At 37.9% G+C, this 12357-nt stretch overlaps 2 protein-coding genes across 3 annotated transcripts in view; both read left to right on the top strand.

Annotated features, from left to right (window-relative positions):
- The window catches only part of ift172 (intraflagellar transport 172), a 40319-nt gene extending 34485 nt beyond the window's left edge, over positions 1-5834 (top strand). The window contains exon 49 of the mRNA XM_084431466.1: positions 5694-5834. The gene's annotated coding sequence lies outside the window, so the exon portion shown is untranslated. The remainder of the gene's footprint in view (positions 1-5693) is intronic.
- A 1350-nt stretch (positions 5835-7184) lies between these two features.
- The window catches only part of msraa (methionine sulfoxide reductase Aa), a 69908-nt gene continuing 64735 nt past the window's right edge, over positions 7185-12357 (top strand). The window contains exon 1 of one of the 2 annotated variants that reach the window (XM_084432917.1): positions 7185-7471. In XM_084432917.1, coding sequence (XP_084289043.1) covers positions 7336-7471 — 136 coding nt within the window. In that variant the 5' untranslated portion in view covers positions 7185-7335. Of the gene's footprint in view, positions 7472-11380; positions 12302-12357 lie in introns of those variants that run through there. The other variant, XM_084432918.1, reaches the window with a different exon arrangement.

The following is a 12357-nucleotide window of genomic DNA, read 5'->3' as shown; positions in this document are numbered from 1 at the left end:
AAACAATGCCACCTTGTGGACACCATAAGGTGTTGGGGTGAGAGAAGACACACTCACACTCGCTCACATTCGTGGCCTGGTACAATTTCAGTTCTCATGATGTAATAATGTGGAGCATTCCTTTTTATTTCGAGCCAGATCTTTGTTTTATAAAAATGCATTAAACCTCGAGGTATTTTTGAAGGGTTCAGATGCAAAAGCCTCTTATCTGAAAATTTCTTCTAGAATGGTCATTTTTATCAAGCTCGTATATTTAATTTCAGTCATTTCACTTAAATGACAATTAATAGGTCATTTTCATGGCCATTTAAGTGAAATTCTGAACTTAAATATACGAGCTTGATAAAAATGATCATTCTAGAAGAAAGTTTCAGATGGCACTTAGAGGCTTTTGCATCTGAACTCTTCATTTATACTACGAATATTTTAATATGTAAAAAAGAAAGCACGAAAGAAATTAGTGGACTTGTGTGTGGGTTTGATTTCAGTTTCTCCCTATTATATAACTGAATGGATCATTACACTGATGGTTGCATCGTTGTATAAAAAGACAGAAAAGAAGAACTGCCTCAAAGGAACGATTTATGGGGGTCAGACCCCCTAAACATGCACTAGAAACGTACAAAAATGGTTAAAGAACATATGCCTACTTCTCTCTCTCCCTCTCTCTAGTTAGATTACAAGTAGGGCGCGTATTTTTACCTGCAAACGCGTTTTACGATAAAGCATTACACGTAATGTCATTATGCATCTCTTTATTATAGGCCTACAGCACAAGCTTTAGCTATGGTATATATATATAGGCCTATTATAACCTACTGATAGTGGCGCGAAATGACTATTTGCATTGTGCCAGACAAACCTCGACAGAGTTTGCTTGAAAATATTTTAATCATTAAGCAGGTGTTTTAAATTCTTTAAAACTCGAATTCATTTAAAATAGTTGTATAATTTGCACCCAGGACAAGTCGTTTTTATTCGACACAAGCGTATAGTCTTACCTGACAGTTTCGCTCATCTCATTAATTAACATAGCTCTGTATTTGGTCATAACAGTCCACGTTTTCCAACATGATTCCAGCGTTATATTTCTTTGATTTGTAATTTTTTTGATAAATTTTCTAGTCCAATACATTAAATCCACCCATGCAAATTCCAATGAAACAACTTCCTTTTGTGTCTCACTGCCACTAGTCCCCGCGTCCTTCAAGAATCAACATTTTACAAAAAATTACCAACTCCCTGATTGAAACACAAGGGCAGCTGTGTGAATTGAATCTGCGACCTAAATATTCCTTTGATGAAATATGCTAATGTAGGCTACACCTCTGCCTAATGAGGTTGATCTGACATTATGCAGTGTCCTTAAATACCCTTTAAAGGATATAGCATTTTCGACAAGGCCACGCACGGTTCGCCTCTCCGTTGCTAAAAGGCGGAAAATTCTGTGTTCTGCATAATTCCTCACTTTTTCTACTGCGATGTCTTTGGCCATTTTAGTGCCGTGGTTCGAGCTTACTAACTGCCCTTGTGCACTTATTTCTTTTTCCTGAACCTTTGAATTGAAAACTCCAGCCGTAATGCACGTGTGGCACGTGTGGCTTATAAAATTGCATCTTGATTATCTCCATTTATTGGCTTGAATTGCCTGAACGCTTAGCTAATCTGTAAACGGACGAATGGTTGCATTCTAGAACATGCTGGAAGAAGGCCTGCACGCTCTATATTCTGAGGTGAATTGGGACTGGGAGTTTTAAAAATACTTAAACCTCGAACGGAAATGAGACATTACGTTAAGCTTGATTAGTAGCCTCGTGGACGAAAATCATTACACTACAATTCGACTGGTATAGCCTAAATTCAAATTATTATGACGCAACAAAAGCATGTTTTCTTTGATATTTTTGATTGGCGGATATACGCGTTTACCTAATATCATAGTTTCAGTTGCCTATTTAATCATAAGAATGATTTGGCAAAAGCCTATAGGCCCACATTTTCAAAAGCAACCATTCGCTATTGATAAATGACCTTGAAAAAGAGGTTCGCGGTTAGGGTAGTCTAAAGATGAAACACTGTGTAGGATGTAGGCTATCTCTAAAAATGACCATTTCATATGAAGTGAAGATGAAATATTATGTCAGGAGCTGTAGATTAATGGCATGTTTAAGGCGCCATAATGTGAAATATTTCCATTATCAAACCGGAATAGTCTATAGCCTAGACCTAGTACACTTTAAAATAAAGGTTCTTCAATGGTCCTCTTAAATTCAGCAAAGAACCATCAAGAACATGTTTGCTGCTCTTGCTGGTTCTTTAAAACGTTCTTGGTGTTGCGTTATATGATTCTTCAGATCAGTGTTTTGATTGCTGGGTTAAAGCAACCGTAAATAACATTTTCTAAACTGATAAAAAGTATATTCTAAAAAATATATTGTATGGAATCAGGCAGTAATGCCCCTTTGCGTCTATCTTTTCGGCGCCAGATAAAATGTTGATTTTGTAAATTGTGAACGTCATTGTGAATTTATATGAAATATCGCTTAAATTGCAGTTAAAAATATGTTAAATTACACATAGGCCTATAGCTCGCGGCCTGCATCGTAATTACTGAGCATCATTAGCGTCCATATTTTTTTTGTGTAAATTTTGTACAAAGTGTCAGTCACAAAAAGTCAGAGATAAAAGTGAATAATAATATTAGTGAATAAGTAATAAATCGAAACACAAAGTGGCAAATATTGCGTCAAAAAAGAAAAGAAATTAATGTCTGCTTTGTGAATATGAGATTTTATTGACAAACTAAAATGTTTTACAGTATCAAGGATACAATACAAACGTACATGCGTAATCTTTTCTGTGCCTTTAGAATGAGGACACATGACAAGTGCCACTTTGAGGACCCACTGCTGTCAGAAATTCAAGAAATCCGGAACGGTTCGTGATGTGTTCTGTTTAAATTGATTGTCATTTAAGGCCTCACAACTTTTCTAACCATATTATTCTTCATCTTCTCCCGAAGACATAGTGTCCCATGTATATGTCTGCAAATGAGACTACTGTATGTGGCGTTTCTAGATTTTAAAAGCGTCTTCTAAATAGACAAATAACAAAAGGACGTTTCATCAGACCTCAAGGTTAACAGTTAGTGTTTTGAACTCGTATATGGCCATAATGACACTACATAATATTCAAGGATACGCACTTTTGCGCAGCACAAAATTATGGAAGAACGCAATGAAATATTAAAGCTCAGTTTGGCCGCATTGATGCGTCGGTTCGCCTCCACACAAGCTCTCTCTCTCTCGCAAAAAAACCGAGCGAAAGAAAATAAGAACTGTCATGCATCGCAAGCACGGACTAATTCGTGCAGTTTTTAAATGCATTCATCGATGATATTTGCCATCTCTCTTGGCATTCACCGCGTGCCTTAATTGTATGGACATTTAAATCAAGGTCCGCTGTGAACACGAAGAAAAGCAGGCCTGTTTTCAACCACAATGTTGAGAATCGCACAACTAGCTACAGTATATCCCATGCAGCAACGATGTTGCACCAAAATGTCTACGTCCTCCTCCGACTGGTGTAGCATCAGCATCAGCATCCAACATTGCACAGAGCATCATGCATTCTTATGGCATCTGTGCATCAACACACACATAATAATTCAAACAAGCGTTCCCAGTTATTACATTACCTATTTTTTTCGAATGGCACGAGTGCGTTATCTCCTCAGGACGGTGCGCATCTCTCCATCATGTGTTGGTGCAACATAAGGCCCGAGTGATGGCAATAAAAAGAAGGCGCTCAGTGGCGTGCTGCATGCAGTTGGTCCCTTGCTCAACTCCCATGAGATGTAAAAAATAGTAGAGGGCCCATCTGGCTCCTCACCAGCTTTGTCAAGTCTTGCATACGCTAAAATGCTAATGACCTAGATAGCTCATGCAAAATGCAGCAGAGGTAAGAAAGAAGGGGGAATCTGTGGGACTAGAGACACCGCCGCCTCGTGTGGGGGGTCGGGCGGGGTATATGTTAGAAGGTGGGGGCAGTTGAAAGCACCTGCATCAGGAGGGGGTAAACTAAATATTGGGGGGGGAAAGTGGAGGGGACCATTTGTCAAAAGCCGACCTTGCACCATATACACCGAAAGGAAAATTCCCCGCAAATTGGATTTTAATTAGGCGATCCATTCAGTCTGAAAATCAAAGAACCTATTAATATAGCCTGACATATATTGATACAGTGGCACCCTCAATGCATTTACAGTCTGCTGTCATATGAGCTATAAGAAGGAAAAAAGAAACATGCTTTAGTAAAACAGACGCAGTTGATTGACATTAACAATTTGTTTAAAAAAAAAAATAACATCGCACATCGATTTCATCAAAACTTACACAAATACACCTTGCGAAGCAGGACATAAATAACAGGTTTTTATCCCTCGAGATAATAATTGTCCATATATCCAGTTTGGGGAAATGTCCACAAGGCAGTCGGTGCAGAGGAGCGTCGTTCAAAAAAAAAATCATCAAATGTTCCGCACGCTTTTGCGCACCTTGATGCTGTTGGATGCGACATAAATCATTCCCGATTACAGTGTTGCATCACTCGAATTTCTTCATGATAAACGAAAAAAGGAAAGCAGAAAAATGCATGTTAGAAGCAAATAGCCAGAGCAGAAGGCTTCGGTGCTCGTAAGCAGAGTCGGTCATCATGTGAAATGGTGTGATGCAGAGCGCGATCTGACAGAGAGGAGGAGAGTAGCCCAGTTTATCACACACACTGAAGCTCTCCGTCCTGCTCCTCTGTTCCCTTCCCTTCAGAGAGGATTATACTCTGGTGGAAAGAGGTGGCATCTGTCGGCTTACTAAACATTAGCCGTTTGGAAAATAGTTTCTGCACTTTTCATGATGCACAGGCGTCGTCGTCATGTATTCGAAACAATGCACACTTTTCTTTTTATTCACATTTTTTGATGCACAAGTGCCGTTTGAGTGCACGATTTACTGGTTTATAATATGAATAACAACAAAAACACGTTTTTATTTGAAGTTTGATTCGATTTTTTTATTATTCTAATCTTAACACAGATATGTAATGCAATGCGTATCGGCAAATAAACCACAAGTCTCTTGAAAAAATAAGGTCATCGTGCGCCATAACACCAGTGACTGTTAATTCTTCGATGTAAACAATTTCACGTGAAATAAATATTTTGTTAACACCGCGATACACCCTTTGAAAGTATTAGTTCATCAAAGTGTGTCCAAAAATGAAGGCCGACTCCATATGGCCTGTCATCTGCGCGTTCAGTCCCATCCCCCACACACGCTCATCCCTCATGCCGCATTGATTTATTGTCGAACACTGATTTATCTTCATCCTTTCCTCGTTTTATTAGTACACGAAAACGTTTATACCGACTCCAAATCACTGATAGTTCTCATTTGGTTAGTGATGTAAACCAGTCACCTACAACAGCGTGTCTTGTTTATTACGCAGGCCTTTATTTCACTATACGAGTAGTTCTATCTATCTATCTATCTATCTATCTATCTATCTATCTATCTATCTATCTATCTATCTATCTAACTTTGCAGAATCACCTATTGCATGTATTGTGCGGGTTAGTATCCGCCCCTGCTCTTGTTTTGAGGTCAGCAGAGGTCTCCTGATCCTCTCTTGTGTTGCAGTTTTGAGGACTGTCGTCTGCCGCACGCGTGTCTCCAACAAACACATTCGACACGCAGTGAACTCCAGATGGTAAAGCTTTTCAATCCACCCTTATGCTGACGACACATGGATAAAGACACTGTCTCTGAGTGCTCGCAGACAGACGACACCTTCAAGGGCCCGGGAATATCATCTCAAACAAAGAAATGTCTACTCAATGTTCTGTTTTTGTGTTGTGATATTAGATTATTTTGCTAGGCTACAGTAGCCTGTCATTTGAAATTGAAACACCTTTCTATCAGTTTATTAATACATCCCTAAATTGACAAAGTGATCATGTAAAAGAAATGTAGCCTACTTAGGCAGGGGTGCACATACGTTTTTCAGTCATGGTTCTCATGAGAGCACCTGGAGATTTGGTTTGGTGCTCACACTGCACATAGTGTGACCCATTAAATATAATAAAAAATAATTAATAATAGTATTACTGCATTTTATTTAGTTAGTTCGGTTTTTTTTTTTAAATAAACAAAATAATAAAGTGTGATAATACTATTATGTAGCCTATATATTTCAAATTGGTATTAAAGAAAAATACAATTATTTTATAGTACACAGTAAAAAAAAACTCAACCGTTGGGTTACACATATTGGGTCAATATGTTGGGTTATTTTGTATACACTTAAAAAATACAATGCTAATATTTACATTTTCATTTTTTTTTTTTTTTATATGCATTTTCAACATTTTCAAATCTAAAATCAGCAAGCTTTTATTTTGGCGGGTTGCCAGGAAGTAAGTAGCCTACTTCAGTACTTTAGTAACGTTACTGGTTTTAGCACTGGCGAAGCGCGGCAGTGAATGTCACAGTTTTGCGTTTTACTCTGAAACCGACAGATTTATGCATTCAGTTCAAATGGAAATCTTATGCAGTATTACAGTGTCGATCTAAAACGGTGCATTAACAGCTGTCAACCATGTCGGTACGCAAATGAGCGGTCTGAACTTATTTACCCAGCGTATTGTTATTTTGGTCGCGCATGCGCACCACATGTCTGCGCACCCCTGCCTATGGCTATAACGCATGCGGCCATTACTGATAAGAGAACTGACTTTAATTTTTAAAAGATTATTACACATAATAACGATCATAAACTTCCAGAAACTGACACAAGCACATAGGCCTAATGATCAGCACAAATAAATTACATAATATGAGCATTTTGAATATTAAATACAATATATGGGTACACAAAATAGGCTAGGTTATGAAGTTGATGCTCATGGTGTGACCATTTTTTTAAATAGTCTATGGGTGTGACTTATTTAAAACTAGCATTTTATACGCTTACATTAATTAATATACTATTTATTTGTAGTATTAAACATAACTGTCACCACGGAGCCATCAAAATAAAATACATAAAAAAGTATATCTGCCAACACGCAGCTTTACCACTTTTTATTAAAAAGAACATAGCTATTCCAAGCTCATAAGCTATTTTTGACCACTAAGCGTTATTTTCCAACACACCAGTGACTCTGAGCCGTTTTAGCACTGAATTAATAAGCATACTTATTTACTTTTATAAGAGTTAAGTAACGAGCACGCGCTTGTGCAATCGTTACACAAGTGCATCGCGTGCGGCGTGTTTGTGCTCATGGTCGCGCGGACTTCCGTGCGTTTGGTTTGGAGTCATTTTATCCAAAGTAGAATGGGAGATATGTCCTCCAAAGTGCGAATGCCATCTCCGGAGGAAGCGCTGCCTGGAAGGGAGCAGAGCATTAAAGTGTCAGGTATGGCGTTGTGAATTTCTCTGACTTTCTCAGTTCACGCGGCTATCAGCGGTCAAACAAAAGGCAGGGCTGTAAGGTTTTAATTCGCGATGGGATACATACAATGTTATAGGTTACGGAATTGCAGCATAAGCTTACGTGTGCAAAAAGAAATCTATGATGGGTCTTCTGCGATCGAGGAAACGGGGGGCTTTGTTTAGTTTTTCCTGGATCTGTGCGACGCGCATGCGCAGTGCTACAGTAACATCTAATAGTCATTTGGTTTATTCTTGACATTCAGACAGCGGGTATTTGCAGACTTTATTTACTCCCATTTCCTTACTCAATAGTCAATTCATATATGTTGTGTGACGCCCTATAGTATATCTTACTCAGCCCCTTTTTCTGAGTGATTTTTTCACTTCAGAGTACCATTTAGGTGGAGCAAAATGTTTTCAAAGTAAGTCTTTTTTTACTGAGTAATATCTCCAACACTCTTGGCATTAAATATTCAATATCTTTTTCCTCAGAGGCAAGAGCACAGGGTAGTAAAGGGCAATAAAAAGCACACTTGCAGACCGTGGAACAGAACAGCTGACTCAGGCTCTTACATAAAAATGGAAATGCTGCTTCAAGTAGAGTGAAGAGCTCTGATGGGAACAGGAGGCTTGCTACGAATCCTAAATCACACCGTTTAAGTGACATCATTTAATCGGAAAAGAAAACATTTAGTTAGAATAGTAAGTAGTTATTTATTTAGCACATTTTATCCAAAGTGAAATGAATAATGTGGGTGCAGTTATTAAAGGGACAGGTCAAAAGGTTATCTGTACACACCCTGTCTAATTTCCAAAACTATATAGCATTTTTTTCCCTTGAAACACCTTTTTCTTTTCTTTTTTTTTGAAAAAAATGTAGCATGTAGGCTATCCACTGTGTGTTCCACTGAAAAAATAACAGCATATGGGTAGGAGTAACAAGAACAGACTTTTCATTTTTGAGAAAACCATCCCTTTTGGAGCAGATCACTTGTCTTGCTCAAGGGCACAATAGTGATAAAACAAGGCATGTTTCTTTTGGAGGTCGAACTAGCAATTTTCTGGCTTCCAGCCCCGGGCCCGTCCTCCCAGCAGCAGGTCCAAGTGGACATTTCTTTCCCATTTTTGCAGATACTGCATTTGCATTCATTTAAATTGGACAGCTGTGGACTTAGGTTGGAAAGGAATCTTTGGAGTAGCCGATAATAGGTTATTGTTGTAAATCAGCCTAGAAGTTAATACGTATAATAATAATGTTGTGTCTGCAATGCATCGCTCTCAGGAGCATCCGCAGGCTGCTTGACATGCGACTCACATTGGCGTTCAGTGCAATGGCATTAAGCGTGCCGTGCAGGGATCCACCCCTTCAGACTGCAGTGAACTGATCATCAGCGCTCGCCTCTCAAGGCTTCCCCTTGGCAACGGGACTCCACCTCGGAGCTGGAAGGTTGCCAGGTAACACTCTGCAACACTGACACACGCGTGTCTCGCTTTGAAGATGTAATGAACCTGGTTGAAGGTTACAGACCACAGAACAGATGGAAGAATGAGATCAGAGCTTAGGGCATGCGATGTCTCTTTGAACACGAGCAGCTCGTGCAAAAAAACTTTGTGGGCGCTTAGCTCATGTGCTGAGGGAACTGCTTCAGTTCTTTCAAGTTATGTAGTTGGTGTGGACTTCTTTTTGGAGTGGGATGGTACTTTTTTTATTTGTATTTTTTATTATCGTTACAAATCACTTATGCTCAACAAGGCTGCATTTATTTGATCAAAAATACATTAAAACAGTTATTTTAAATTCCAATAATATTGCAAAATATTACTATTCCAAATATATTACAAAGTATTTTAATATACACTACCGTTCAAAAGTTTGGGGTCAGTAAGATTTTTTTATGTTTTTAAAATAAGTATCTTCTGCTCACCAAGGCTGCATTTATTTAAAAAAAAAATAATAATAATAATAATAATATTGTGAAATATTTTAATATATTTTAAACTGTAATTTATTCCTGTGATCAAAGCTGAATTTTCAGCATCATTACTCCAGTCTTCAGTGTCACATGATCCTTCAGAAATCATTCTAATATGATGATTTGATGCTCAAGAAACATTTATGATTATTATCAATGTTGAAAACAGTTATTTACATTTGTATTTCATGATGCTATGATGAATAGAAAGTTCACAAGAACAGCATTTATCTGAAATCTAAAGCTTTTGTAACATTAAACACTACCGTTCAAAAGTTTGGGGTCAGTAAGAATTTTAATTTAATTTTTTGGGGAAATAAATAAAATAAATCAATACTTTTATTCATCAAGGATGAGTTAAACTGATCAAAAGTTACAGTAAAGACATTTATAATGTTAGATAATATTCTATTTTAAATAAACGCTGTTCTTTTGAACTTTCTATTCATCAAAGAATTTTGAAAAAAAATTGTACACAACTGTTTTCAACATTGATAATAATAATGAATGTTTCTTGAGCATCAAATCAACATATTAGAATGATTTCTGAAGGATCATGTGACACTGAAGACTGGAGTAATGATGCTGAAAATTCAGCTTTGATCACAGGAATAAATTACAGTTTAAAATATATTAAAATTGTCATAATATTTCACAATATTACTGTTTTTTTTTATTGTTTTTTTTTATCAAATAAATGCAGCCTTGGTGAGCAGAAGATACTACTTTTAAAAACACTCAAAAATCTTACTGACCCCAAACTTTTGAACGGTAGTGTATATGTATTAAATATTATATATTTTAAAATATAATTTATTTTTAAGATGGCAAAGCAGTTTTTTTAACATCAGTACTCCAGTCTTCAGTGTCACATGATCCTTCAGAAATCATTCTGATTAACATTCGACTTCATTGTATCTATAAAAAAACAAACATTGTAGGCTACTTAACAGGATTCACTCAAAATTGAAATTCTATAATAATTTATTCATCCTCATGTCATTCTAAATTTCTATGACTTTCTTTCTTAAAAGACTATAGTGTTTTGTCCATGTAATACAGTATAGTCAATGGGGTCCAAAGTAGTTTTGGACACCAGCATTCCTCCTGAATACATCTTCTTTTGTGTTCTACAGTTGAAAGAAAGTCACACAGGTTTGAAATGACATGAGGGTGCGTAAATGTTGACAGAATGTAATTTTTTTGAATGAGCTATCCCTTTAAGTGGCACCCATAATTACACACAATTTAACTTCTGATAGGCAAATTATAACAGACTATACATGAATATTTCATTTATTTATTTTTCTGCTTTTAAGTGCTTTGTATTTTAGATTTAGTTTAATTAAAACGCACACACAAAAAATGTCATCCGGTGGAATGCTTGACCTTGGAGTCAGTTTAAAAGTATATTTCATTTTTTCCCAGTAAAAGATGCAAAGAAAATTAATTGTGAAATTTGAATAGTGGTTTGATAGTCGATTAAGTAGTGCAGAATAAATACTTCTCTAATAGGGATGTTGTGCTATTGAACATCATACTTGTGGTCTTTGCTTAAACATTAATTCTAACCAAAGCAGCAAAGATTACATTTGGTATATATTAAAATGATATTTAATAGGAAATATAGAATGTCAGTGCAAAATGGACCAACTGTTTTCACAGCCTCTAGTTGTTCATTTTCCGTGCTAAATATCACAACAGTTTTGTGGTAGTGCATTTGAATACATGGTTTGGTTTCCATGTAAGTGAGGAATTTTTTTAGGGAGGGTGTCCTTAGGGCCGTCCCGCTTTGGCACAGCATCGCTGCCATGTCCCCGAAAATGGCAGTAGAAGCACAGGAGGTGCTGTTTTGGCACGCGCTGAAAAGAGGAACGGCAGCAGGACTTTTCCCTGCTAAGATAGATCTGAAAGTGAGTAGGTGAAACACGGAGCAACTCTCGAGTGCCAGTGGCTAACAACGGATGAAGCGGATGGGCAGTCAAAGGAGGAACGTTGGAAGTGCGGGGACGCTGGGGAGATTGGCATGACAGACATTCCAATGTCCTCACGTCTGTGCATCTGGCGAGGGAGGAGGGGAGGGGACCGTATCTGGATGGAGGTGGCAGGGAATGGCAGAGAAGAGAAATTAATTTGAGATTCGTTTTGATCAATTTGCCTAAATTGGCGCTTTTTCGGGGGGAGGAGGGGGGCCCAGACGAGCAGACACAGGCTGGAGCTCCGCCAGGGTTTCTCGGGAAAGTTGCCACGCCGGGAGTGCGGGAGCACGGAGAGGGAGAGGAATGGAAGAGAAAAAACCCAGGCGAGACTTGGCAGGGTTTTATCGCAGCTCCCTTTGTCTGTTTGCTCAGCTTTTGCGCAAAGGAAATCAAAAATACCCAGAGTGCAGGAGCTCAGCTTTAGTGCTAAAAACCCAAATCTATAAAGAAAACTACCTTCTACTTTGAAAGAAGCTAGTGCAAAGGTGACGAGACGTTTTTAACAATTCTGGAAGAATTGTGCGTTCCCCATTTTTTTTTTGGACTGGACTTTTGAAGTTGATTGCGCCAAGAGATGACCATGTGTCTTCAGGGGTCTTTGTTATCTTAACCGCAGATGAAGATGCATCTGACTTATGTTCTAATGGCTTCACTATTGGAGAGAATGTCTGGACCTACAAACGGCATGTGCTAAAGAAAAGTTTGCGCCTCCACGATTGGACTACAAAGTTTGGTTTTTACTTTTATACGTTTTAAACTTTTAAAACTAAGAGCCAGAACCAAGACATTGAGTTCCTAAGATGGAAATGGATGTTAGGTGACTTTCCAAGTGTCCTCATCAACAGTCTTCTTTCTTTTGAGGTGTGTCTCCAGAAAACCAAGACCATAATCCAAAATCACAGTGCATTTAGATAAGT

Source organism: Rutilus rutilus (assembly GCF_951802725.1).
Source record: "Rutilus rutilus genome assembly, chromosome: 15".
Lineage (NCBI taxonomy): Eukaryota > Metazoa > Chordata > Actinopteri > Cypriniformes > Leuciscidae > Rutilus > Rutilus rutilus.
Note: the sequence above shows the minus strand (reverse complement) of the source record. Positions and strands in the feature narration are given on the sequence as shown.